Source organism: Chaetodon auriga, chromosome 22 (assembly GCF_051107435.1).
Source record: "Chaetodon auriga isolate fChaAug3 chromosome 22, fChaAug3.hap1, whole genome shotgun sequence".
NCBI classification, from domain to species: domain Eukaryota; kingdom Metazoa; phylum Chordata; class Actinopteri; order Chaetodontiformes; family Chaetodontidae; genus Chaetodon; species Chaetodon auriga.
In genome coordinates, this window is record NC_135095.1 from 8,273,083 (window position 1) to 8,295,297 (window position 22,215).

The following is a 22,215-nucleotide window of genomic DNA, read 5'->3' on the forward strand; positions in this document are numbered from 1 at the left end:
AGTGGGATGACAGCATGATCAGCACTGTCAGTTTCTGCTGTGGGAAATGTACAATACAAAAAAATATTAAAACAGTGTTTTAGGGAACTCCTGCAAAAAGTATGAGCAGACAGGCACCCTGATAATAAGCCTTCCTCTCTGCACTGTAGTACATCCTAAAGCGTTTACTGGGGCTATTTGATGGAAGGAACTGATCCCCACATTATGCTCACATAATGGTATGAGAGGCTAAAATATCAGAGGAGGGTCAGATAATGTGAACACTGACAAATCTTCCATGTTGTGTAACAAATAACTGTCAGTGTGACAGATAAGTGCATCTGCATTTGCTGATTTAACACAGTATTAGTGCTACTATTACTACACAGCTGATGGAAGGAGCTGGACAGTGTGTGATTATGAAAGGTTTTTTGACCATTAAAACAGTTTCAGTCAGAAATTCCACTCAAGGATCAACACAACAAACAGCAGGCGATGAAGACGGAGCGGCATGAGGTGACGGCGCAGACGTTATGTAATCTATTATGTGCCATTACGGTTGATTTTGTTGGTGCCTTGCAGCCCCTTGAGATCGCTATTTCTGACGGCCCCGGTCAGAGCGATGACAGACGTGAGTCACAAAAGCAGCCGGGGTCAGTTCACGCCGGATTTGACTTGGCTGAGTTAGAAGTGGACATCAGCACAGCCCCCACCCACAATCCTCCCCTCCTTTGCACATAGTTGTTCTGTAAATTCAGACATTTGAGTGTGAATCCTATAGAATTGTTGCTTTTTTCCTCTCCGTTATAAGCAGAAAAATTGAAATTCATACATCTTGTGTGAAATACGGACATTTCCCGACCTTCAGCTGAGAGGGAAAAACACACAGAACATGGAATTCAGCATGCAAGTCCTCATACCGGGGCTCCACAACATTCTTCCACATCTCCCCTCTAATTGGGCTTAATGAGTAACACAGGAAATGTGAAGCTTAACTTGCCACTTGAAATCAATCAACCTCTCAATGACGTGACTGCAAGTCACCACAGAGCCCTCGGGATGATTGGCGGGTCAAATCCTGACATTTCAGCCAAAACCTCTGCCTCTTAAAAGTAAATCAACAAAGAAAAAAAAACCCATCCAAATTATCATTTGACTAGCAACAGTTTATTAAAGGTGAGAAAACAAAACAAAAAAAAGCCACAATTCATTTGTTTAATTGCTTAAAAGTATGTACATTATAAATAATTGCACTACATTACAACCATTTGTGTTTCCTAGTCCGGAGTCCTACATACTGAGATGTTACTGTCCGAGGAGCCAGGCGGAGGGCAGAGGGGAGCGGTTCAGGATGTCCAATAAAACACGACTGGGGGACACGTCTGTTTATCTGCCTGTTTGGACTGAACACAACAGCTGGATTAAGTGGGTGTGTGGTTTGAGTGTAAGTACGTGTACCGATGAGTTGTTATTGTTCCAGGGAGGACCAGCAAGTAGCTGGTGGATGTTTCTAGGCCTAAAACTGTTGGAGGAGGACTACATCGTTTCTGCGTACTAACAACCTTTTCAACAGATCTTGGCGCTCAGAGAGAATGAGAGCATGTCATTGGTGGAGCCTCGGGGTGACAGCAGGACTCTTCTCTGCCTTCCAGATGCAAGTTGTCGTTTTGTCTTGTGCTCTATAATCCAGGCGGTTACACAGACACCTCCATGTTTGTCCTTCCTTGTCCAAGTTCACTCAGAAAGGGCCCTCAGATTCTGTTCAGTCTTACAGGTTGAGGGGTTGAAACGCTAGCTGGATACTAGGTTTTGTGTTATGCTCATTGCATGAGGTACAGTATTCAAAGTCAGTCCTAGGCTGTTTTTTTTTTGTTTTGTTTTTTTTTAGCGCTAACTGCCCTGCTGAGGCTCTTGCTGCTGCTGTGAAGTTGCTGGGTTTAGATGAGAGGTGGCGGGCGCGTGAGACCACGAGGCCACGACAGACGACGACTGCAGACTCTGCACGCCGCTGCACATCGACGTCGACAGCACGACGACGCTCTCCTCCGCCACCTCCTCCACAGTCATCCCTCCTCCCCCTCCCCCGCTCGCCCCGGCCGCCTTCCGAGAGCAGTCCACGCAGATGTAGTCTTCGTTCTCGGCCATTTCGCACGACACGCCCACGCACACCTGGTGGAACCACTCGTCGCAGCCGCCGTCGCACTGCACCCAGTCCACCTGGAAATACACACAGGCAAGCATGTGAGCGAGGACTAAGGAGGGACGACAACCAGGACGCATTATGACAATTATTGAAAAGAAAACATGTGGCGGTGGTTTGTCAAGCAAAGCACACAACTCCAGAAAAACATCATTCATGTGTAATTTTTAACAGCATGTTAAAGCTGCAAGTCAGTCATTGTTTGATTGATATACTGAACTGAAAACAGAGCCGCCACGAAACAGCCCAAACACTGATGGGCTACAGATGATCTTGGATATGTTTTACACGGCACTCAGGCCTGTCAGCTGATTTACTGTGGAGTGAAACACACTAGGCACAACCCGCATCTTTCAAGTCCTTCTCCTCTGCTTTTCTTCATCTTCAGTGTCTGTCAGTCTGTCTGTCTGTCCCTCGATTATACCCACAGCCATATAGAGAGAGACTTACAGTTAATGCTGGTTATACCTAAATGAGGCATCAACTAATGTGAGTTTTATTGTCAATGTTTTGATCACCCTATGCAGTGGTTAGTTATCATGTTATTAAGGTATCCTATGTAAACAGCAACCTGGGAACCAGCAATAACCTGTTAAAGTTAGAATTCAGAGGCAGGGCTTTTTTTCAGCATCTCCTGTAAAAGATGAAAACGTTTGCCTATGATCAAATGCAAGTGGTATTTTGATATTTTCAATACGTAAACACATTTTGCTTTTGGCCTACATTCAGTTGATTAAATGCCACTTAAAGAAACAGGAATGGCTCATGTTTTGGGAACACCTCGGTAAATTGTCTATTGTAATAACAGTGTGATGTTAATAAAGATTGAAAAAGAAAACTGTGGGTCCGTTGCAAGCAGCAACACTGGAGGCCAGGCGCTGGGACAGTTCTGAACAAGCTGGTTTTGAACGGGCACTGCACTATGAGCCCTTTGCTAAGAGGTCAAACATCACTTGTTTCGTACACGTGACATCCAAACATACTGAAAAACAGCAAAGGTTTGTTGACTCACTGTCATCAAATACATTTGTCAATGTGGTTAGGAAGTGCGGTCCTATCTGGAGCAACATTTGATATCATATTATTATTCATATCTCTATATTTCTATTGTTTTAGGAGCCTGAGCCCCATCCCAGCATGCAGTGGGCTACTGGTAGGGTACACCCTGGAGAGGTCTATCAAAGGGCTAACACACAGAGACAGAATGAAATACCTCCTAAAATTCACATCTATGGGCAATTTATGTCCAATTTGCATGTGTTTGGACTGACACAAACATAGAGAGAGCATGCAAACACAACAAACAAACAAACACACACACACGGACACAGAATTTGATTCATCAATTACATAATAAGCAAATACAAAACATGAATCTTTTGATTGTGTCATCATCCCAACTTCAGGCGTTGTCAGCCTAGTTTGGCTCCTTCATAATGTCAGTATCTTTACTCCACCCACAGAGATGCATGCCTCCCTGTTTCTCTGCTCTGATTGGTTGTCCCCGCAGACACAGAAGAGAAGGAGACTGGCCACTGGTTAACTTGGTGGACAGTCTGCAGTGCTGTCTCCGAAAAGGACCACATTAGAGTGTCCTGTTAATACGTTATGTGTAACTCTCTTTAAGGTGTTCCAGTGCTGTTATCAGCTGTTGATATTCAATAAAGTTGCATGATGTTCATTTTGAGAAGTGTTCGTTATTAACTTGGCAAACAAAAAGATGTCGACCAGAATTTACCATCTCTCTCAGTGCGGCGGGGATGTTAGAATGGAGGGCCAGGAAGTGTCTAACTGACAAGGTAGCCTGCCAACATCATGGTGTTGTGCCATGCTCCGACAGCAGTTAAACAGCTCCAGTTTAGCAAAGCATCGTGTCTGATTTCATTAGGTTAGTCTGCACATCAAGCTCGGATGAAGGAACTCACACACTTGCAACTTTACAGACATTTTAGGACAGGAAAGATAGAGAAAATGTAAAAATCTCTTTTGCGGATAAACATCTAATCATTGAGTTTTGATCTCCTAGGTGTGAGACATCTCTACAGGCCTGTTCAAATTTGAAAACATTTAATACACCATCCAGCCCCATGGATAGATGTCTTTTTATCATCCCTCCAAATAATAGTATGCTTAAGGTTCTCATACTGAGTATCACAAGTCTAAATGTAAATGATTACAAGAGCAAGTTAACTAAATTTTGTCAATGTGACATCTTACTGCTAAGTTCAGACCAAAGATTCATCAGATGCAACCTTCTAGAAGGTTGGAAGAAAAAGCTGAGTGGTGCAATCTGACCCATCTCAGCTCAGCCCAAACCAGCTGATGGCACCAAGTCACCTGCGACTTGGCTTCTCGAGTCGCCAGTGGCTGGTTTTACAGTGGAAGGCGCATCACCTGTTTCACTGGCCAATCAGTTCGCAGCGGAGTCAGCTGGTCAAGTCAGTTACGAACCATCCGCTGGATAGTTTTGGAGTGAAGAGAGGATCGCCTCACATCAGTTTGTGTGAGGAACAGCCCCGTCTGTATGACACAAACCTGAAGGTTTCACTGCTAAACTTTTCTTCTTCTCTGCTCACATTCGCCCAAAATTCCCTGCTTCCTCTGGTTTCTCCAGTGAAAGGATTTGCTACTTTTCTGTTTCACATCATTGTTAACTCAATGTCTTCGGGTTTTAGACTGCTGGTTGGACAAAATAGGACATATGGAGACACACCTTGATTACTCTAAAATGTAAATAACAATTAGTTCCAGCAGTTCTTGATTTAATGGGACATTACTGAGTGCAATATTTCAAAATGTCAATATTAGACAATGCTGAGATAATAATCACATGCACTTTGTCCATATTCCCTCTAAATACATGGCTTTAAATGTATATTTTAACAATAATATTTTAAAATACAGACCTTTGAGTTTTCAACAGGTGCACAGTCACATGGTCGCCTTTGACCTCTGTTAATTGCTAAACTGTTGCTGTGTTTATCAATCATCTATGATTCACCCCTCGTGCCTCTTTTGCTGCAACACAACCTCTTGACACAATCTCGATCTGAAGTGCTGAAAGTCAGACTTGTATATGTGGGAAAGAACATACTTCATTACCAAACCACAACGACATTTATCACATGTACTGTGGAGGCCAGCGACATGATGAGTCCTCACCTTATCTTTACAGGGTCTCTGGCAGTTCTTGGCTGCACACACAGCGTTCTCATCGTTGGAGTCCTCAGCTCCGGACCAGTCGTACTTGGAGGGAATGTCGAGAATCTTCTTCTCCTTCCTTTTCTCCAGCCCCTCCCTAATGGCCTCTGCCTTGGCTGCTGCCTTCTCCTTTCTCTTCCTCTCCTTCTCCTCCTTGGCTAACCGCTTGGCCAGCTGCTTCATCTCCCGGTTCTTGTCCAGGTTGAGTTTGAGTTTCTTCTTCTTCGGTTTACCCCCAAGACCCAGTTCCAGACCCACCCTTTTCAGCTCTTTGGACTTGGCCGGTCGCATGTCGCCCATGGCCGAAGCCCCGCCAGCAGCAGCAGCAGCGGCCATCAGCATGTGATGGTGCTCGGCTCTTTCTAGTTTCCTTTTCCTCTTCTTCTCTGAATCTTTAAGCTTGATCTTCAGCGGCTTCTCCATCAGAGAGTCGTCGGGCTGTAGGAAAGGAAGGAAAGATGAAAATGCAGGAATGTTTGACCTGAATCTATGCATCTATTCACAAAATCAGAACAGACCAAAACCCAGTGTTTAGTCACTATCTAGCATTTGTCATGGGGTCCAGCTGCGCAATCAGGTTGCATAATGGATGACCTCCCTACCTCCATGACCTGCAGGAATCTCTCCTCAGAGGGGGGGTGCGTGGCCTGCAGGATCCTCCAGATGTGCTGGGTCTCATCCAGGGACACCTCCAGCAGGTCTCCCAGCATCATCAGCTCCTCCAGCTGGGCCTTAGCCTGCGGGGACAGCTCGAGCACTGGCGGCTCCAGGCTGCGAGGTACCAGGGGAGTCTTCCTGGGCTGCTTTCTGGGTGTGCCCACATCTGAAATGCAAATGCTCTCAGTATGCGATGACGGAGATATTTATTTGAGAGGAAACCAGCAAGGCGGAATCGCTCAAATTAATTAAAATGAGTATTACAAATGCTCAGAATAATTGCTGTCTTTGAATCATCCGTGCACAAAAACAACAGGGGATGATGAGTAATCTGACTCAAGGCAACAGACTCACTTTGCACGCAGGACTTGGAGGCTGAGGAGTAGGCGTGTTCGGCGCAGAAGGATGGCGTGGCAGCCGGCCACATGTGACTGACCACCTCCTCAGACTTCACGGGAATCTCTTCATCGCAGAACAGGTAGGGCTTCACCTCGCCGGGGTCCTGCAGCAAGAACAGACACTGACAGATAAGAATCCCACGCGCTTGCACACGCACAGCATCACGCACTGCTGGCTCACACACCTTCATGTCATAACCGTAAGTCTCCCTGATGTCCTCGTCTGAGTCCGTCTCTTCATCATCGTAATCCACGGACTGGCGAGGTGATGTGGCCCTGCTGAAACCGGACTGCTGAAAGGTCTGGATGTGGCCCTGGGGAAGAACAGAAATATAAAAACACATATTTAAAACATGTCTCTAATGTTTCTTATATTTAATGAGATTCTTTGCCACAAATAATGTGGACAAAACAAAGAAGCTTTTTCTAGCAAGATACCAGGATTAGACACCAGATACCAAAAAAAGCTGTTATTATTTTCACATTTTTAGAATGTCAATCCAATCTTGTGTTCCATTTCATATTTACACATTAGTGCCCTCTTCTGGTGTATTGCATACTTACACCCAAAGCTGCAGTAAAAGCCACAAGAATTACTATCGGCACCTCTAGAAGCTTTCTGGTGTTATAGAGCAACGCGGAAATCAACAAGAGATAAAAGACTGAAATACCTGCAAGTCAGGATTGGCAGCAGCTTTCTGCAGCTCGGCATTGATGATCTTCTCCGTTTTCTCCCGAGCAGCTTGCTCCACCATGCGCTGGCTCAGCACAGACAGCTTAGCCAGGGCTGAGGACAGCTCCTCCGTGGCCAGAGCTTGACGCGCTCGGTCCTGGTACGAGTTAGAGCAGTAAGGACGGGTATTTAGAGTCGAGATCAAATGCAAAACGTTTAATAAATTAAATTAAGCGTTCACAATAAAGCAGCTATAAATGAGTAGTCATATTTGTGCATACCTGCCAGCTCATTGCCCTCTCTGTCAAACACTGGAGGGCTTCTCCTTCAGGCAGGCGCACTGGCAGCTTCTGTAGAGACACCAACAGCGACAGGATGGTCTCTAACCTCGGCCTCCTGGACCGTTGACACAGCGGACACAGGAACTTGGAGTCTTTGCTATTGTTCTGCCAACCGACACCTAGCTTCTTCTGAGATCCTGTCTTGGGTAGGGGCACGCATGCCCCGTGGAACCAGTCCTTACAAAGCTCGCACTGCAACATGAAGCCGCTGGCCGTCTTTCGACACAGGCAGAACTTAACCTCCTCGATGCGGTCGGCCATGGCCATCTTGGCTAGATTGGCAGCACGGAGTGAGTGGATGGACTCCACTTCTTTCTGCTCCTTGGCTTTGAAGGCTGCTACAACGGTGGAAGGGTCTCGCACCTCTTCAAGGCTCTCCTCCAGGTCGCTCAGGGCATCTGGGTCAAAGCCTCCTCTCTCCTTCTCCATGAGCTCCTTCACACGTTTCCTCTTGCTCTTGCTGTTGCCATAGACCCCGATGTCCACACGAGGGCTGAGTACCTAATAGGGTAGCAATGAAAAAAGTTTTTACTCTGCTTACAGTATTTATTCATCTACTTTCAGCACAAGACATAATCACTAACCGTAAGATTTATACATCTGACAGGCAAGCATCAAATCAACTTTTCTCATGTTGGCCCACCTGGAGCAGTGTATATGTGGAGTTCTTCTTGAGGAAGGTGCGAGCGGTCCTCTCCCTCCAGGCTCGAGCTGCAGCCACCTGAGACTCCACCTGGGCCAGTGGATCAAGGCGGACAGGGATGGAGCGGCCCCTGGCCAGCAGGCTCTCCAGCTGCTCCAGGTAAGCATAGCTGCTGCCACTCTGCATGAGGCGGATGCACGAAAGGAGAGAGGTTAGAGACAGTTTAGATGATCAGAGCGATGAGCATTGTCCTCAAGAGGACACACAGCTTCAGATATGGCTTCTAGATGATGCAGTGTGTGCGTAGATAGTACCTGGATGGCTTCCACCTTAGCTGTCCACTCCTTGGCCTTCTGTAGCGCCTCTCGGAGGGCCAAAATATTAGGTAGGTATGCTGGGATGTTCCTAGCTTCCAGCACAATGCTCTCCAAGGTCACCATGCTGTGTCGAGGCCTGTGGGTTCAGAAACGCAAAGGATGATAAAGTGTGACTCAGGTAATAGTTTGCTGAACGACAAACAGCCGAAGAGCACAGCAGGAAAGTGCAAATGTGTTTGTATGCGTTTGTATATGTGCAACCTCACCTGGCCTGCAGGCAGGCCCGAGCCTTATCCTCCCATCTCTCCGAGACAGTGAGGATCTCTTGCAGTTCGGCCATGGCCTTCTCCACAGCGTGGTGGGGTGCCAGGCCCACCCCAGAGTCTATCAGCCTCTTCATCAGCTCCAGGGTGACGCGGTGAGGCTCAGCCAGGGTGACGCGCACCTGGGACATGATGAGGACAGCACACCTTACATGATGAATTACATCAATTAAAGCAACTCCAGCAGACCACACAAACAGGCTGTGTTGTAAAAGCCCACCTCATCGAGCCAGCGGGCCTGCTGGAGCTCTTGTTTCAGTCGGGGCAGCTCTGGCAGCTCGACGTCCAGACCACTACCCAGATCCAACAACGCCTGCAGCTTGGAGGAATCGGGCATCTCATCTGACAGTGCCACCTGGGCTCGCTCGTGGAAGTCCTCCACATTCTCCAGTAACTCCTGGGAGCGAAGGATATGAAGCAGGAGTCAAGTACAAGTTTTAGCAGTAATTCAAGAGTGAACCAGAGCATGTGGAAAAAAAAGTTTTCAATTAATAACATATGGTCTTACTGATTTATTAGCTTAAAGAAAGATTACCTTAAGTTTGAGTTGAGCTAGGTTTTTTTTTTTTTTTTTTTTCTAAGTAGCCTGAGAAGGAACCAAGCAAACTCATGTTTTATTTGTAAATTATTCTGACTAGTGTTTGGGCAAAAATTAAAATACAATGAGTTTACATGGAGAAAACTGAGTTGAGCACAGAGCGATACTGAGCAGAGCAGCTTTGAGACGGGAACAGAGCAAACGAAGCAACTCTGGAAATTCTCACTGCTCCACTCTGCTCACATTCACAGGTTTTAACTGTATTTCACTGATTACTGGGTGTCTGGGAAAGAAAATAGGAATAGAGCGGACTCACTTTGACTTGTCGGGCCTGGCTGATGATGCAGGGCAGCCTGTAGAGCTGATCCACAAAGGCCTTGAGCTCATCCACTGTCAGTTTGGTGCGGTTACGACTGCTCTCGGAACGCAGACGGCTGCTGCACACGCACACGGAAAAAGAGTGACAGTGTAGTTCACCACAGATATACAGTATTGATTTGCAAATGGAAAAAAAAAATATTCAAGCGTGTGTACATGCAGTGCAATCAGTACATTTAGGTGTATCCATGCTCACTGACCTGTGCCTCTGTTTGCGGCTGAGCAGCAGCTGAGCTACAGAGGAGCATGTCTCCGCTTCTTTGACCATCTCCCTCAGGCGACGGAACAAAGCTTTCTCAGGATACTTCCTGTCCTCTGCATCCTCCAGCAAAACCTTGAGCTCAATAAGATCTATGAGACACACAGAACAATCATGCAGTTGCACACAGACACACCACCATAAAAACACAACCATTCAAAATGCGCGCAATTCGACCACATTTTGTTGGAGGACCAAGATAAACAAACCTTTCTTGTTTTTCTGGTCAGCAGCCAAGGCCTCGGTGACCCTCTTTGACCAGGTGTCATAAGACTGCGCGCGTGTCTTGACCCCATACAGCATGGAGGGAAACTCCTCTAGATCGTAGCGATACCTGAAATATATTGTGCAGATATCTAATGAGAATATGGTGTATGTGGTGAATATGGAGCTTAGCATGTAATGCTAACAACAAATCAGATTTCTTGAACACTACACTTATTTTTCTTGCTTGACACTGTTTGTACAACACTGAAAAAAATCTCTCACCGAAGACACTTGTTGCCGAGTGGACAGTCACAGAGATCTGCTGCATGGTGGAGACAGACGAGGCGCTCAGGGCTGCAGGAGCAGGTCAGTGCAGACAGGAAGCAGGTTGTCTTACACTTGTGACACTGGCGCTCATCGTCAGGTAAAAGTTCAAACACCTCCTGCTCTGAGGACAGTACCCCCTGTAGATGAGGAGGAAAGAGCATTGACGATGACGTCCCTAAATATACTGTGAGCACAGAACTTGTACAAAGTGAAAAGGACACAATATGTATGCAAGTTGAGGAAGTTGTATTAAAATACAAGGCACAGGTTCAACGCCAAATTACCCTAAATCACCCAAAACAACAACAAAAAGACACTCACAATTTCTTGGACAGCCTGCCTGAGTTTCGTCTCCTCCTCCATCATTTCTCCCATTTCCTTGAAGACAGCAGCAGCCAGTTCCACGTCAAGACTCTCCGGATCAGCAGCCATCTTGCACAGCAGCTCCTCGTGGGAGAAGACGCAGTAGCGGTGGAGGCGTCGGTAATGGGCCACACACTGACGACCCATGGGTAACTAGTGAAGGGCAGGTGTGAAAGGTCAACACCCACATTCAATGAAAAAAAAAACTTATCTTTTTAAAATGGAAGAGGATTTTTTCTTTTCCCTCACCCAGTCAGCTGTGCAGAAGTTAACGGCCTCTGCGAAGTTGTAGCCCTGGTTGAAGCCACTGTGGTAGGCCCTGGGGAAGGTCACCACAAACTCCCCTGCACACTGATTGGTCCTGTACACCTGAAGGGCGGGAAGTGCACACATATATTTGACTAATCAACATGGATCAGATCCAATATCCACTCCACCAAACATCAAGGCTCAGACTACATACAGGGACACCGTGTTCCATGAGGACATTGGGATTCATGATGGTGACCAGTTGGTGGAGGAGGTCAGGCTGGGAGTCAAACAGCTCTGGAGCCAACTTTTTCATTACGGCCTCCAGCTGCTCCGCTGCAGAGGCCGGCACTCCGTACCAAGTCTTCGGTTCACCCCTGGAGACAGAGGAATAAATTAGCATTGAATACACTTGGCTGATGCTCTTATTCAGAGCCACACACGAGTGGAACAGAATATGGTTAGTTTCACGAATAACTCAACAATTTTACTTTTTCCAATTGTAAGCAGTATTGTTGCTTTTAATGGTGTATGGTTTTTTTTTTCCACCAACAGGCATATGGTCAGAATTGTAATAAAGTCCTTTGTTCAGTCTCACCAGTGCAGAAAGTTGATGGAGTAACTCCAGTGGTCCTCGATGTGCCAGCAGAATGAGGAGAAACACATTCCCACATAGAGCCAGGGCACCTTCATCCCCGAGATGTCCACATTGATGTGGGTGAGCACCGACTGCTCCAGCACTGGCATATTGTTCAGGTTCCAGCCTGAGTTGGCATACTCCTAACAAGAGAGGAAACAATGTTCCTTCTTTCACTTCAGGGCAAATGTCGTTTCTTTACTTAATGCAGCACCATTAAGTTAAAATGAAAAAAGCTTTTAGGGGATCTGTTAGATGAAAGTCTGATGAATAAAATTACTCCTGACACAGGGGAATCCCCATCAGAAGTACTTCACTTGTTATACACCTCAATAAGACATGTAACAAAATAATGAACTGGGCTTATAATTAAGGTCAACATGCATCTACTCCAAATTGTCATATTCAAAGACAATATACACAGCGCAACAATCATCTCACCTCTTCATCTCCAAGTAGCCTTCTTTTACCGTCCCTGACAGGAAACCCGCTGCCCACCTCCTTGGAGCTGATGTCAGCTCCGTACTCTACGATGACATCCTCCTCGATGCTGCTGACCAGACGCCAGAACTCTTTCTCAACCAACTCTGTGGGGACCATCTGGGGGCACAAAGCGGAAATAATGAAATCTCCATGCCTTTCTGCAACAGTGAAAAGCCTGTGAGCAACGCATTTAACCTCCGATTGTTAAAGCAGAAAGTTTGGCTGCCTGGTGATGGAAGGGCGCCCATGTAACCGTTTACATATTCCAGCAGACTGACACATCAGTTGATTTTACGTACATGAACAGGCATGTTGAAGTAGTCAGACTTGAATTGGTCAGCCATTTCTCCAAAGCTCTGGAGACTGTATTCCCTCACTGCCTGCTCGAAGCCAAATGCCTCCCTGGGCTTACTGCACTCCTGTGGGGGATGATAGACAACACATTCATTGTAATAGAACTTCATACCATGTAGATGATGCATAAAAAAGGTTAAATACATAATGAGAAGATGGAGAAATATGTAACAGCGCTACAGCATTCAAGCCTTACCTCAGCAACACACTTCGGGCAGCGCCAGTCCCCCTTGGGCACATCCTGTAGAGGTGGGATCAGGCAGAAGGTGTGATAGCTGTCGTCACAGCCGTCACACAGTAGGAGTCGGTCCTCCTCGTCACCCCGTCCACACACCAGGCAGAGGTAGAGGTCAATCTGCGGGATCAGTGCCACAGAAGACAAAGGGATGTCACGGCCACAGTCTCCAAGGATAAATATCAGCCATTCGGCAAATGCTGAACACACTGAGGTGGCACTCACAAAATTGACCTCCAGCGTCTCCTTGCGGGGTCTCATTTTGATGGCGAAGGCCTGGGCTTTGAGGTGACGCTGCTTCTTGTTGAATCCATCATCTGAGTGAAAGGGCAAAAGTGCCGATGTCAGGATAAAAATGCTCACAGTTAAATGTTGCTCAGCGCCGGTGCCGTGTGTAAAAATACAAGTCAACCGAAAATGATCCTTACCAGCTGATACAATCTCCAGGCCGACCATCTTGGGACTTGTACCAAAGATCTTTAGGCCTTTTGGCTCCTTGTTTTCCCTCTAGAGAAACACAGCGACAACAACAGCAGTCTGTGAAACAGAGTGGTCTTGCTAAAAGGCCAAATGTTAGACGGCCTCTGGGGAGCATGCCTGCCGCAGCTGGGAATCTGGGAAGGGGTGGGAGAGGGATGCTTAAAGTTCCCCTCCACTGAAAAATAGGTTTTTTTCTTCTTGTTCCTACAGTTGAATGTTTGAGCTTCTCTGTACGTTATGATGGATGTGCAGAGTGTGACACTAGAAAGATGTTTTTCTGTGCTTACTGAAAATCCCTTTCTCAGGGGTGGGGTCACAAATCGTTCGGAAGCCAATCCTGGCCCAATATTCAACTTGCAAAAGTGTGGTATGCAAATTTGAAGCCTCCAGTGCACACACACTGAGTGATCAGCTTGGCAAAAAGGTGAAAAAAACTTTTCTGCAGTGCGTCCCAATCTTATTGTCTACCCACTATTACAAACATTTATTTTTGCAAAAACACTTCCTTCCAGTTTCTTTTTCTTCTTTTACCTCAGACTTAAGGCGCCTGGAGCGTCTCTCAGGCAGAAGCCTGTCTTTCGTTTGCATTCCATCACCCTCCCGATCTTTGTCCTTATCCTCCCCCTCATCTTGCTCCTCTTCCTCCATTGCCTCCTCACCAACTCCCTCATCCAGCTCTTCCCCATCATCTCCTTCTTCATATAACCGCTGGATGCCCTGGAAGGAGTTGAGTAAAAAGAAATTAGGTTTTGGAAACATTAAGATCCATCCATTCCAGGCTTTGAAGAAACAGGGCTATTATTACTGCGACATTTGGCCTGAGGCTGTCTGCAACGTGTTTGATTTGGTCAGGCCAAGTTTGGTCGGTGTGCCACAGCGCAAAGTGGTCCAAGACTGAAATTTGAGAGAGACGCGGGGAACAGCCAAAACACATTTAGCTCAATGGGGAATAAAACTAAAGTAACCAAATAACAACACCCACTCACAAAATGTTCATGTACTGCAACTTCTGTACCATACATTCAAAACGTGTATTTTGTATATGGAGTAAAATGATGAATACCTGGAAAAGTACACAAAAATATGCACAAGTTTAGGTCAACAATATTGTGTTTACATGTTCCTGGTTGTCAGAGCTTCAATATTGAGGTTGGTCATAAAGCACCCAGACTGCTACTGAGCAGCTGTATGAAGCTTGTCGAACTGTGTTAGCTTGTTAAATTGGTAGCACTCACAGTCAGCGTGGCCCCAGACTGGAAGAGTTCATATGGATAAAGGATCCTCTCATAGTGAGAGCGCAGCAGTGAGCCGGTGCCTTTCCCAGGTGGGAAGCCCATTCGGCTGGCCACCTTGGACCATATCTTCTCTTTACACACCGTCTCAAAACCGCCCTCCGATGACACAATCTGAAACACACACGTGTCCAACATGAACTTTTTTTTTCCAACAGCATGAACAGCTTAAATTTATCAGTCAAATACCACACAGGGATTAAACAGGCAACTGGCTAGAATCAGTCAAATCAATTAATGAAAAACAGACACCTCGTAAAAAGCAGTTGATCTAGTTTTACCTTGCTGAGCTGATAGAGGTCCAAAACCTTTCTCTCCACATGAGGGAATCGGATCTTGGATCCCTGCAGCTCCCAGAACTTTGCGATTTGGTCCAGAAAGTTGAGCTTAACCCGAGTGAGGGCCTGGACAGAGAGAGAAAGAAGACAGGCTCTAAGTGCAGGAGCGTACCGTTCTGCTGTTATGCACACTGGACACCTCGGGCAAAATTATGTCTGAATGGCTGCTCTTTGATACACGGCCATACTTCTCTGGTTATAAGAAAACCTTATAACTCCAGGACTGGAGTTGTCCTGCTGCTCTTACACTGAACATACAAGGAGAAGAGGGTTTGGAGAAACACACATCCAAACCTCAACAGGTGTAAGGCAGAAGACATTGTAGGTGAAAGTAAGTCTGTACTCTGGTCCCCTGTATAAAGCACTGATGAGTTCATTAACAACACACAGTGTTCAGCTGTCAAGTTTTTGTTTCTCCCTCCCAGATGAGTCAATCAAAATTTAATGAAGTCAGAATAATTTCCATAATACATGCTGCACTTGTGAATTTATTTATTTTGTGTGAGTGTGTGTGTGTGTGTGTGTGTGTGTGTGTGTGTGTGTGTTCTTCAGAAAACAACACCGGAGACACGCCTTCACAGTATTATTGATATGATGACATGACAGACGTTTTTCCAAAACTCACCTCGAGTTCATTCAGTCTTTGTACTCGAGGAGTGAAGCGGAAGTTGCGTACATCGCAGGCAAACGGAGGCTGCCAGTCCTGACGGACAAGAAGACAGAAACATTAGCTCTTCCCAAAACGTCAGCAATGAGGAAATGACAGCAACTTTGAACAAATCATCATTTCTTAAGAAAAAAAGAACATGAGCAGAGCTTATTCAGCAAGGCTAGGGGCTATAACTAGAGCTGTAAAGACTTATTGATTAGTAGTAAATGATTAAATTAATAGCCAACTATTTTGATAATCATTAATCGGTTTGAGTATTTTTTTTAGGGGGAAAAAAGTCAAATTTCTCTGATTGCTTTGCCTTAAATGTGATTGTTTACTGGCTTCATCAATCTTTCCAGGACATCATCTCGGGCTTTCGGAACACTGATGAATGTTTTTCACCATTTTCTAACATTTCATAGACTAAACAACTAATCTATTAGTCGAGAATAATCAACAGATGAACTGGCAATGAAAACAATCTTTAGTTGCTGCCATGGTTATAACTATTAAACGCACAATACGCTTTGAAAAGTGCAGTTGAGCCTATTTTCGTACAGGTGCAAAAAAACACTGCCCATCTGAAGCTATTATTTTCAATAAGTCATTCAGTCTATTCCGAAAGGGTATTGATGCTTTGTCGGTCACACAGTCAGGCCCCAACTCGTAAAGGTCCTAGAAAATTCAAATATACGCAAATGGATGCTTGTGTGTCTGTTTAACATAACATAAATATGTGGTTGTAGTCTGACAGGAGCGACAGGCCTCCCTGCATGTGGTCCTATGTCGCATCTTCGCAGCTAACGTGGTCCAGTCACTGTACTGTAACTTAGCTAGCCACGAAGAAGAAAATAAAAACAAAAAAATTATAACCGGAACTGTTGAATTTATCCCGCCTTTCCAAAACTTTTCTGGACAATAAATGAAACCCAATCTCACCCGAGTGCAAAATAAGCACAGTTGAGTGCACAGAAATTAAGCCTATTTGACCTCTATTAGAGTAATGGCAACTAGTAATGTCGTTGCCTATCGCAAATTTCACGCAGGCCCTGGTAAAGCAGCACTAACTACGTAGGAGCATAACAGGCAAATCCTCGCACACTTTAATCCTGTGTTTATATGATATGTCACTTTACCTCGGGGGGCCGGATCTTGCAGATGCCCGTTTTCTCCGCGATGGGTCGGATCTTGTTGATAAATCCTAAAGGATCCGAGAAATCCTCCCAACTCGGCTCAAAAACCGGGCATTCCGGAGGGGGGACGAACTCAGCAAATGCAGACATTGTTGATGTGGTGCTCGTGAAACAGTCTTTAAAAAATAATACCTGATAAAATGCACCGAGTTGAGCTCAACAATCCGTGATTACTTCCAACAATTTTCCTCTTGGGGAACTTCCTCCGTGTCCATCATGATTCTTCAAATCTCCTAAATAACAAATCACTACAATGACAGGCCACTCCAGTCGCGATGGCGAATCATGGTCTGGTTTGAAAGTGGATGCATAAACACAACAACCGGTCTGATCAATGTTTTCCCATCATCCGCAAACAGCGGGCCGGGCCAGGCCGGGCAGTCCGCACCACCACTCCCCTACCTGGGACGGAGGGCAGGGTCAGCCCGGAACGCCATCATTCCTCCTCACAGACGACAACTTCAAAATAATCAACCCTGCAGTGAAGACTCGGGCCAGGGGCGATCACAGAATTTGAAAAGAAGTTTGTCAACAAAAAACAAAACAAAACAGTGTTGGCTGCAATGTTATGTTACGCAAGCTAATATTGCTATTGCTACGTCTGTGTACCTGGGTAGTGCATGATTTCTTCGTGATGATGCATTTCGAACAAAGTTATCCACGGTTGGCTAGGTCCCGTGGCAAGCTGGTAATGTTCACTAGCTAACGTAATCACGCTCGCTCCCTCAGATAAACTGTTGTCTTCACGTCCACTTCGAGCACCTGATAGCTAAGTATTAGCCAGGCAGGACAACAACAAGGAAGCTAGTAGTGGCAATCGTACATTGGTGGCTGGTGTCTTTACTCCGTGCAACAACCCCCATTCATTGAAGCATTTGAAGCAGTGGAGAGCTAGCACACAGCTATTTTGGTTGGCTAAAATAAGCTTAGCTACCGCTACCCGTTGCGCAGCTAACATTGACGTTAGCTGAGAAAGTCGACTGAGCAGGATAGTCCACTATGTTTTGAGTAGGTTAATCGTAATCATGTAGAAAAAAAGCAATATTCATTTTGCTTTGTTTCACCGGGTATCACTTTCCGTATAATTAAACGTCGTCTGTAGGTATTGTACCCGCATTAGCTAACGCGCTAGCCACAACTAGCAAGGTTGTGGGAGCTGTTATGGTGCCTTCAATAACACTCGGAAACTTTTTACTACTTCCGAGGTCGCAGGTTTTAACAGAAGTCAGTGATATGCCTGTAAACATCTATTTGCAACAGCTTGTGCCAGGAAACAACGATTTGTGGCTGCTAATATGTGTTCTATCAATACAGTGCAGGTGAGACCATGATATTCAGGTAGTAATTACAGATTCATGTGGCAATCGTACTAATGTGTGGTTGCATCACTTTTAATAAGCCTCCCTAGAGTAGTTGCTGGCTAAACGCCACGTTTGAGCAACCGTGTACCTGTCTGTAGAGATAGGGTGGTGACAGTACCATTCAAAAGGCTGTGGTAGTCTTTTGCAAATATAATGTCTCTGTGGACATAAGGACACAAAGAGTACTTACAGGGCACGTCTACTACACGATACAACCTCAAAACGGTCAAGTCTAGGAAAAGATCTTAGGGGGTGTGTCATGTAACCTGCGAGACTGCAGGGAATGCAAAAGACCCCTGTCATCTGTTGGGTCACTTTGACCTTTTCAACAGGCGTAACTTAAATATTTCCTACAGCACTTTAAGGCATCATTTGTACAATGGTTCGTGGCAACCACGAAAGAAAAGTGTGTTCAGCTTCAGCCTAATAGCTTGGCTTTACAATCCAATTTAGATAAATATTAGCTTGTTCCAAACAAAATAATAACCAGTATTAGTACTTCCAATGTTTCGAGAACAGTTTACAGTCATGGAATACGGCACCCATCCGCCACCTCCGTCTCAGACGAAGAGCTTGTTGTAAATAAGGAGGCTGAGAACAATTTTTTCCAACTGTCTTTACATCAGTCACAAAGGCAAAAAACATTGATACAGAATTGAAATAATCAGTTTTCCTGCTCACCTCAGTTAATTAATCAATTATAATAAGTATATGTCTGACATATTTCATGAAATCTACGACAAAGGGGCTATAATAATTCATTTTCAACTCAAAAGCACAACACATAAAAGCAAAGCGAATAAGCCAACTTATTTAAAATTCAATTTTAAATGAAGTCTTGGCGTCTAGTAGTCATCATGGAATGGATACTCGGGATGATCAGACCACCTGTTGAGTCAGTAAGGAGAAATAATATTAACTAGTTCATTACAGGATCACAGCATCACTCACACATTGTGCACCAGACTCACATGAGAAGTTCCACAAAGCGAATGTTCTTGTTCAGTCCCTCAATTGCCTTCATCTCGGCCTCAGAAAGAGAGAAGTCGAATATCTGCAGATCGATCACAACTTATTTATTTATTTATTTATTTATTGTTTTTGTTTTCAAACTGTACCCCACATGCCGAATTGCTGCCTGAACAGATGCTATACAAACAAACCTGAAAGTTCTCCTTTATGCGAACCGGGTTGAAGCTCTTCGGGATGACCACCACTCCTCTCTGCACGTTGAACCTCAAAGCCACCTGGGCTGAGGTCTTGTTATATTTTTTAGCCACTGATACCAGCAGCTCATCTTCCAACAATGGGGGGCATTTCAAGTTTACCCTGTGGAAATGGTCGGTACTTTAGGTCTCATGAAAACATCTGAACTGGTTTAGCTGAGAACACGACATCTTTCAGTGACTGCGATAATGATGCGTTTCTCTTGCATACAGTACCAGGATGCATCTCTAGATGTCCCCAACGGGCTGTATCCCACAATGACAATATCATTCTGCTTGCAGTAATCAAGCAGCTTGGGCTGAGTGAAATAGGGGTGGCATTCAACCTGTGTTAAAAAAAAAAAAAAAAAAGAGTGCTTGTTAGTTGCTGAAGACAGACTAAATTCATTGTGATTCTTGTGTGCTGCATTAGCCAATATTTATGTACCAAGCCTGTTTTCTCAAGGGTGTTTTGACACTTCTGTGATGTAATTTCTATTCAGCTTGTTCAGCAGAATAAGTCACTGACTTGGCACATTTTCTTGCATTGGTCAGCCATTGCTTTCCTTTCTTTGATCCAAAGCTCAATGTTTTCTTAGAATTTGCATTAATTACTGTTAACCTATGTGTACCTGGTTTGACACAGGTTTGTGTTTCAGCCCAGGTTTGTTGAGGATCAACTCAAGTTGCCGCTTGTTGAAGTTGGATACCCCAATTGATTTTATCAGTCCAGCATCTTTGCAAGCCTCCAAAGCCTGTCCAAGGTGGGGGAAAAACAGGTAAGAAAGCGCTCAACACAGCATACTTCTAATGATTCTGCTCCTTACCTTCAGCATGTCCATTAAATATCTCTTTCTACATGTACCATTGACAGTTAAGTCTGAGACAACTGCAGGTGTGAATGATAAAAGGGTTTTTGAATACAAGTCAAATGAAGGGGGGAGCTGATTTTCATCATTAATCATTGATTTACAGACAATGTTGCCCAAAAATGAGATGAAAGATTAAACGTTCTGTTCTTGAATGCACAGCAGGTTAACATGCCTCACCTCCCATGTAGCACAGAGATCTGTGTCGTGATAAATGTGCTTCCCATTCTCATCTTTGGGGTAAAATGTGTCTCCTGGCTTCAGAAAATAATCATATTCAGTCAGGTGAAATGATTTTGGCAATAATTGACAGCATGTTAAATAAAGAAAAAAAAAAAAAACACTGTACAACCCCAGATTCCAAAAAAAACTGGGACGCTGTATAAACAATACAAGCAAAAAAAAAAACCAAACAAACAATCATTTGCAGATTTATAGTGTTCCTGAGCCCATGTAGTAATATCCTTTATACAACCAGGTGTTTACAAAGTGGTGAACCTTGCTCCACCCTTGCTCAGTTGAGGATGTCCTTTCCATAGCCAGTCATGATACTATCACCTGTTACCAATCAACCTGTTTACCTGTGGAATGTTCCAAACAGGCATTTTTGAAGCATTCCACATCTTTCCCAGTCTTCAGTTGCTCCTGTCCCAGCTTGTTTGACACATGTTGCTGCATCAGATTAAGTATAAGCAGATATTTACAAAAATCAATGAAGTTGAATTAAATTTAATGTGTTGTCTTTGTACTGTTTTCAATTGAGTATGTGTCAAAAAAAGATTAGTATATTATCTCAGTCTGTTTTATTTATGTCTTACACAGTGTCCCAACTTTTATGGAATCAGGGTTGTAAAGCTGTTTTGGCAAATTCAACATGTATCTTTTTTTTCAATTTGACATTAAATGATGTATACCTTGAAGGCTGTGGGCATTTCGACAATGTAGAGGTCAACATAATCCATCTGTAATGTCTTCAAAGTTTTCTCCAAAGCAGGTCGTACCAGTTCTGGGGGGTGAAATGTGTTCCACAGCTGCATGACCAATGCACACGGAAAAGGGATTAGTTGTTGCAAAAGTCCAGGAGTCACTTAGTAGATATAAAGTTCACTCAACTCTGCAGGAAGACCAAAGCAAACATTGCAAACCTTTCCACAGTAAAAGATGTCCTCCCTCTTCACAGTTCCATCTGCAATTTTCTCCCTTATGGCTTGTCCCACCTCATGTTCATTGAAATAGACCAAGGCCCCATCTATGTGCCTGTACCCTGTTTCGATGGCCACTTTGACTGATTCATATGCAGTTCCTTTAGGGGTCTATCAATAAGAAACAGACCTTATGAGTGAATAATATCTCTTAAACAAACAGACTAAACTCACAGCCTGAGCAGTGTAAATATTTCAACTGTTTCTATGACATTCAGGTCAAGTATTACTTTATGTCCTACATGTAATCTGGCTCAGTAATAGATTTTACCGTGCGGGGATCCCCGTAAGTTCCCAGTCCCATTAACGGTATGCTGTTTCCATCATTGAGAGGAATGGAATGACTCCCAGCTGTCAAGTTCATGCTCTTCAAACTTCGTGTTGTCAGTCAACTTTGGCTGTGCTGCTGCTTGCGTCTTTATTCAGCCCCCAGGCTAAATATACTATTCAACATAAGATATTTTTTTTTTATGGGGTTTGTCCTGTTGTACTTTAACCACAACCGAGACTCCTCCCATGAAGAAAGCGCAGCCTCCCACACTGGCAAATCAGTGACAGAATGCCAGAACAGCAATATCTGACGCACTCACGCCCAGTTTGATAGTTAGCATTTTCACCGTATTAGCATTTAACTATTTTTAATCTGGTGCTCCATGTTCGCCAAAGGCCACTGACCATTGGTGGAAAAATGTCAAACTATAAGTTGCCCTCTTCCAATGTAGTTTGGCCTCAACCGGGCACTGTAGCTTTAAAATACCGCAGTGCCGTATGGGTAATATATGGTCTGTGTTTTGAGCGAAGAATTCACAGATGGTCGCCTTTCCCATGGACATATGAGCTTCAAAAAACTATGTATGTTGC

General features: G+C 44.7%; 2 protein-coding genes across 2 annotated transcripts; both read right to left on the reverse strand.

Annotated features, from left to right (window-relative positions):
* Positions 1 to 1,126: 1,126 nt before the first annotated feature.
* Positions 1,127 to 17,897, reverse strand: kdm5a (lysine demethylase 5A). Its single transcript, XM_076722812.1, has 29 exons — positions 16,661 to 17,897; positions 15,498 to 15,575; positions 14,816 to 14,938; positions 14,478 to 14,648; positions 13,774 to 13,959; positions 13,191 to 13,269; positions 12,988 to 13,079; positions 12,724 to 12,882; positions 12,473 to 12,592; positions 12,132 to 12,290; positions 11,652 to 11,833; positions 11,268 to 11,430; positions 11,054 to 11,173; positions 10,763 to 10,957; positions 10,397 to 10,578; positions 10,117 to 10,241; positions 9,849 to 9,999; positions 9,587 to 9,707; positions 8,953 to 9,129; positions 8,676 to 8,854; positions 8,407 to 8,545; positions 8,093 to 8,272; positions 7,390 to 7,950; positions 7,107 to 7,265; positions 6,621 to 6,749; positions 6,392 to 6,539; positions 5,983 to 6,203; positions 5,342 to 5,818; positions 1,127 to 2,196 (listed from the first exon to the last, which is right to left on the reverse strand). The coding sequence occupies exons 1-29, from the start codon at positions 16,805 to 16,807 to the stop codon at positions 1,870 to 1,872; spliced, it is 5,250 nt and encodes a 1,749-aa protein (XP_076578927.1). The 5' UTR covers positions 16,808 to 17,897; the 3' UTR covers positions 1,127 to 1,869.
* A 788-nt stretch (positions 17,898 to 18,685) lies between these two features.
* On the reverse strand, positions 18,686 to 22,158 carry LOC143315222 (aldo-keto reductase family 1 member D1-like). The gene is made up of 9 exons (XM_076722816.1): positions 21,626 to 22,158; positions 21,298 to 21,465; positions 21,067 to 21,183; positions 20,333 to 20,410; positions 19,916 to 20,038; positions 19,521 to 19,630; positions 19,242 to 19,407; positions 19,050 to 19,132; positions 18,686 to 18,966 (listed from the first exon to the last, which is right to left on the reverse strand). The coding sequence occupies exons 1-9, from the start codon at positions 21,716 to 21,718 to the stop codon at positions 18,924 to 18,926; spliced, it is 981 nt and encodes a 326-aa protein (XP_076578931.1). The 5' UTR covers positions 21,719 to 22,158; the 3' UTR covers positions 18,686 to 18,923.
* Between the last annotated feature and the right edge of the window lie 57 nt (positions 22,159 to 22,215).

Excerpts from the sequence above, each read along its gene's own strand:
- kdm5a (XM_076722812.1), bottom strand. The coding sequence starts at position 16,807 with ATGTCTGCATTTGCTGAGTTCGTCCCCCCTCCGGAATGCCCGGTTTTT. Across the intron at positions 13,960-14,477 it reads AGTCTGGGGCCACGCTGACT|GGCATCCAGCGGTTATATGA; the intron begins GTGAGTGCTACC and ends AACTCCTTCCAG. Across the intron at positions 11,431-11,651 it reads TCCATCAACTTTCTGCACTG|GGGTGAACCGAAGACTTGGT; the intron begins GTGAGACTGAAC and ends CTCTGTCTCCAG.
- LOC143315222 (XM_076722816.1), bottom strand. The coding sequence starts at position 21,718 with ATGAACTTGACAGCTGGGAGTCATTCCATTCCTCTCAATGATGGAAAC. Across the intron at positions 19,631-19,915 it reads ACAAACCTGTGTCAAACCAG|GTTGAATGCCACCCCTATTT; the intron begins GTACACATAGGT and ends TTTTTAACACAG. Across the intron at positions 19,133-19,241 it reads GCATAAAGGAGAACTTTCAG|ATATTCGACTTCTCTCTTTC; the intron begins GTTTGTTTGTAT and ends ATCGATCTGCAG.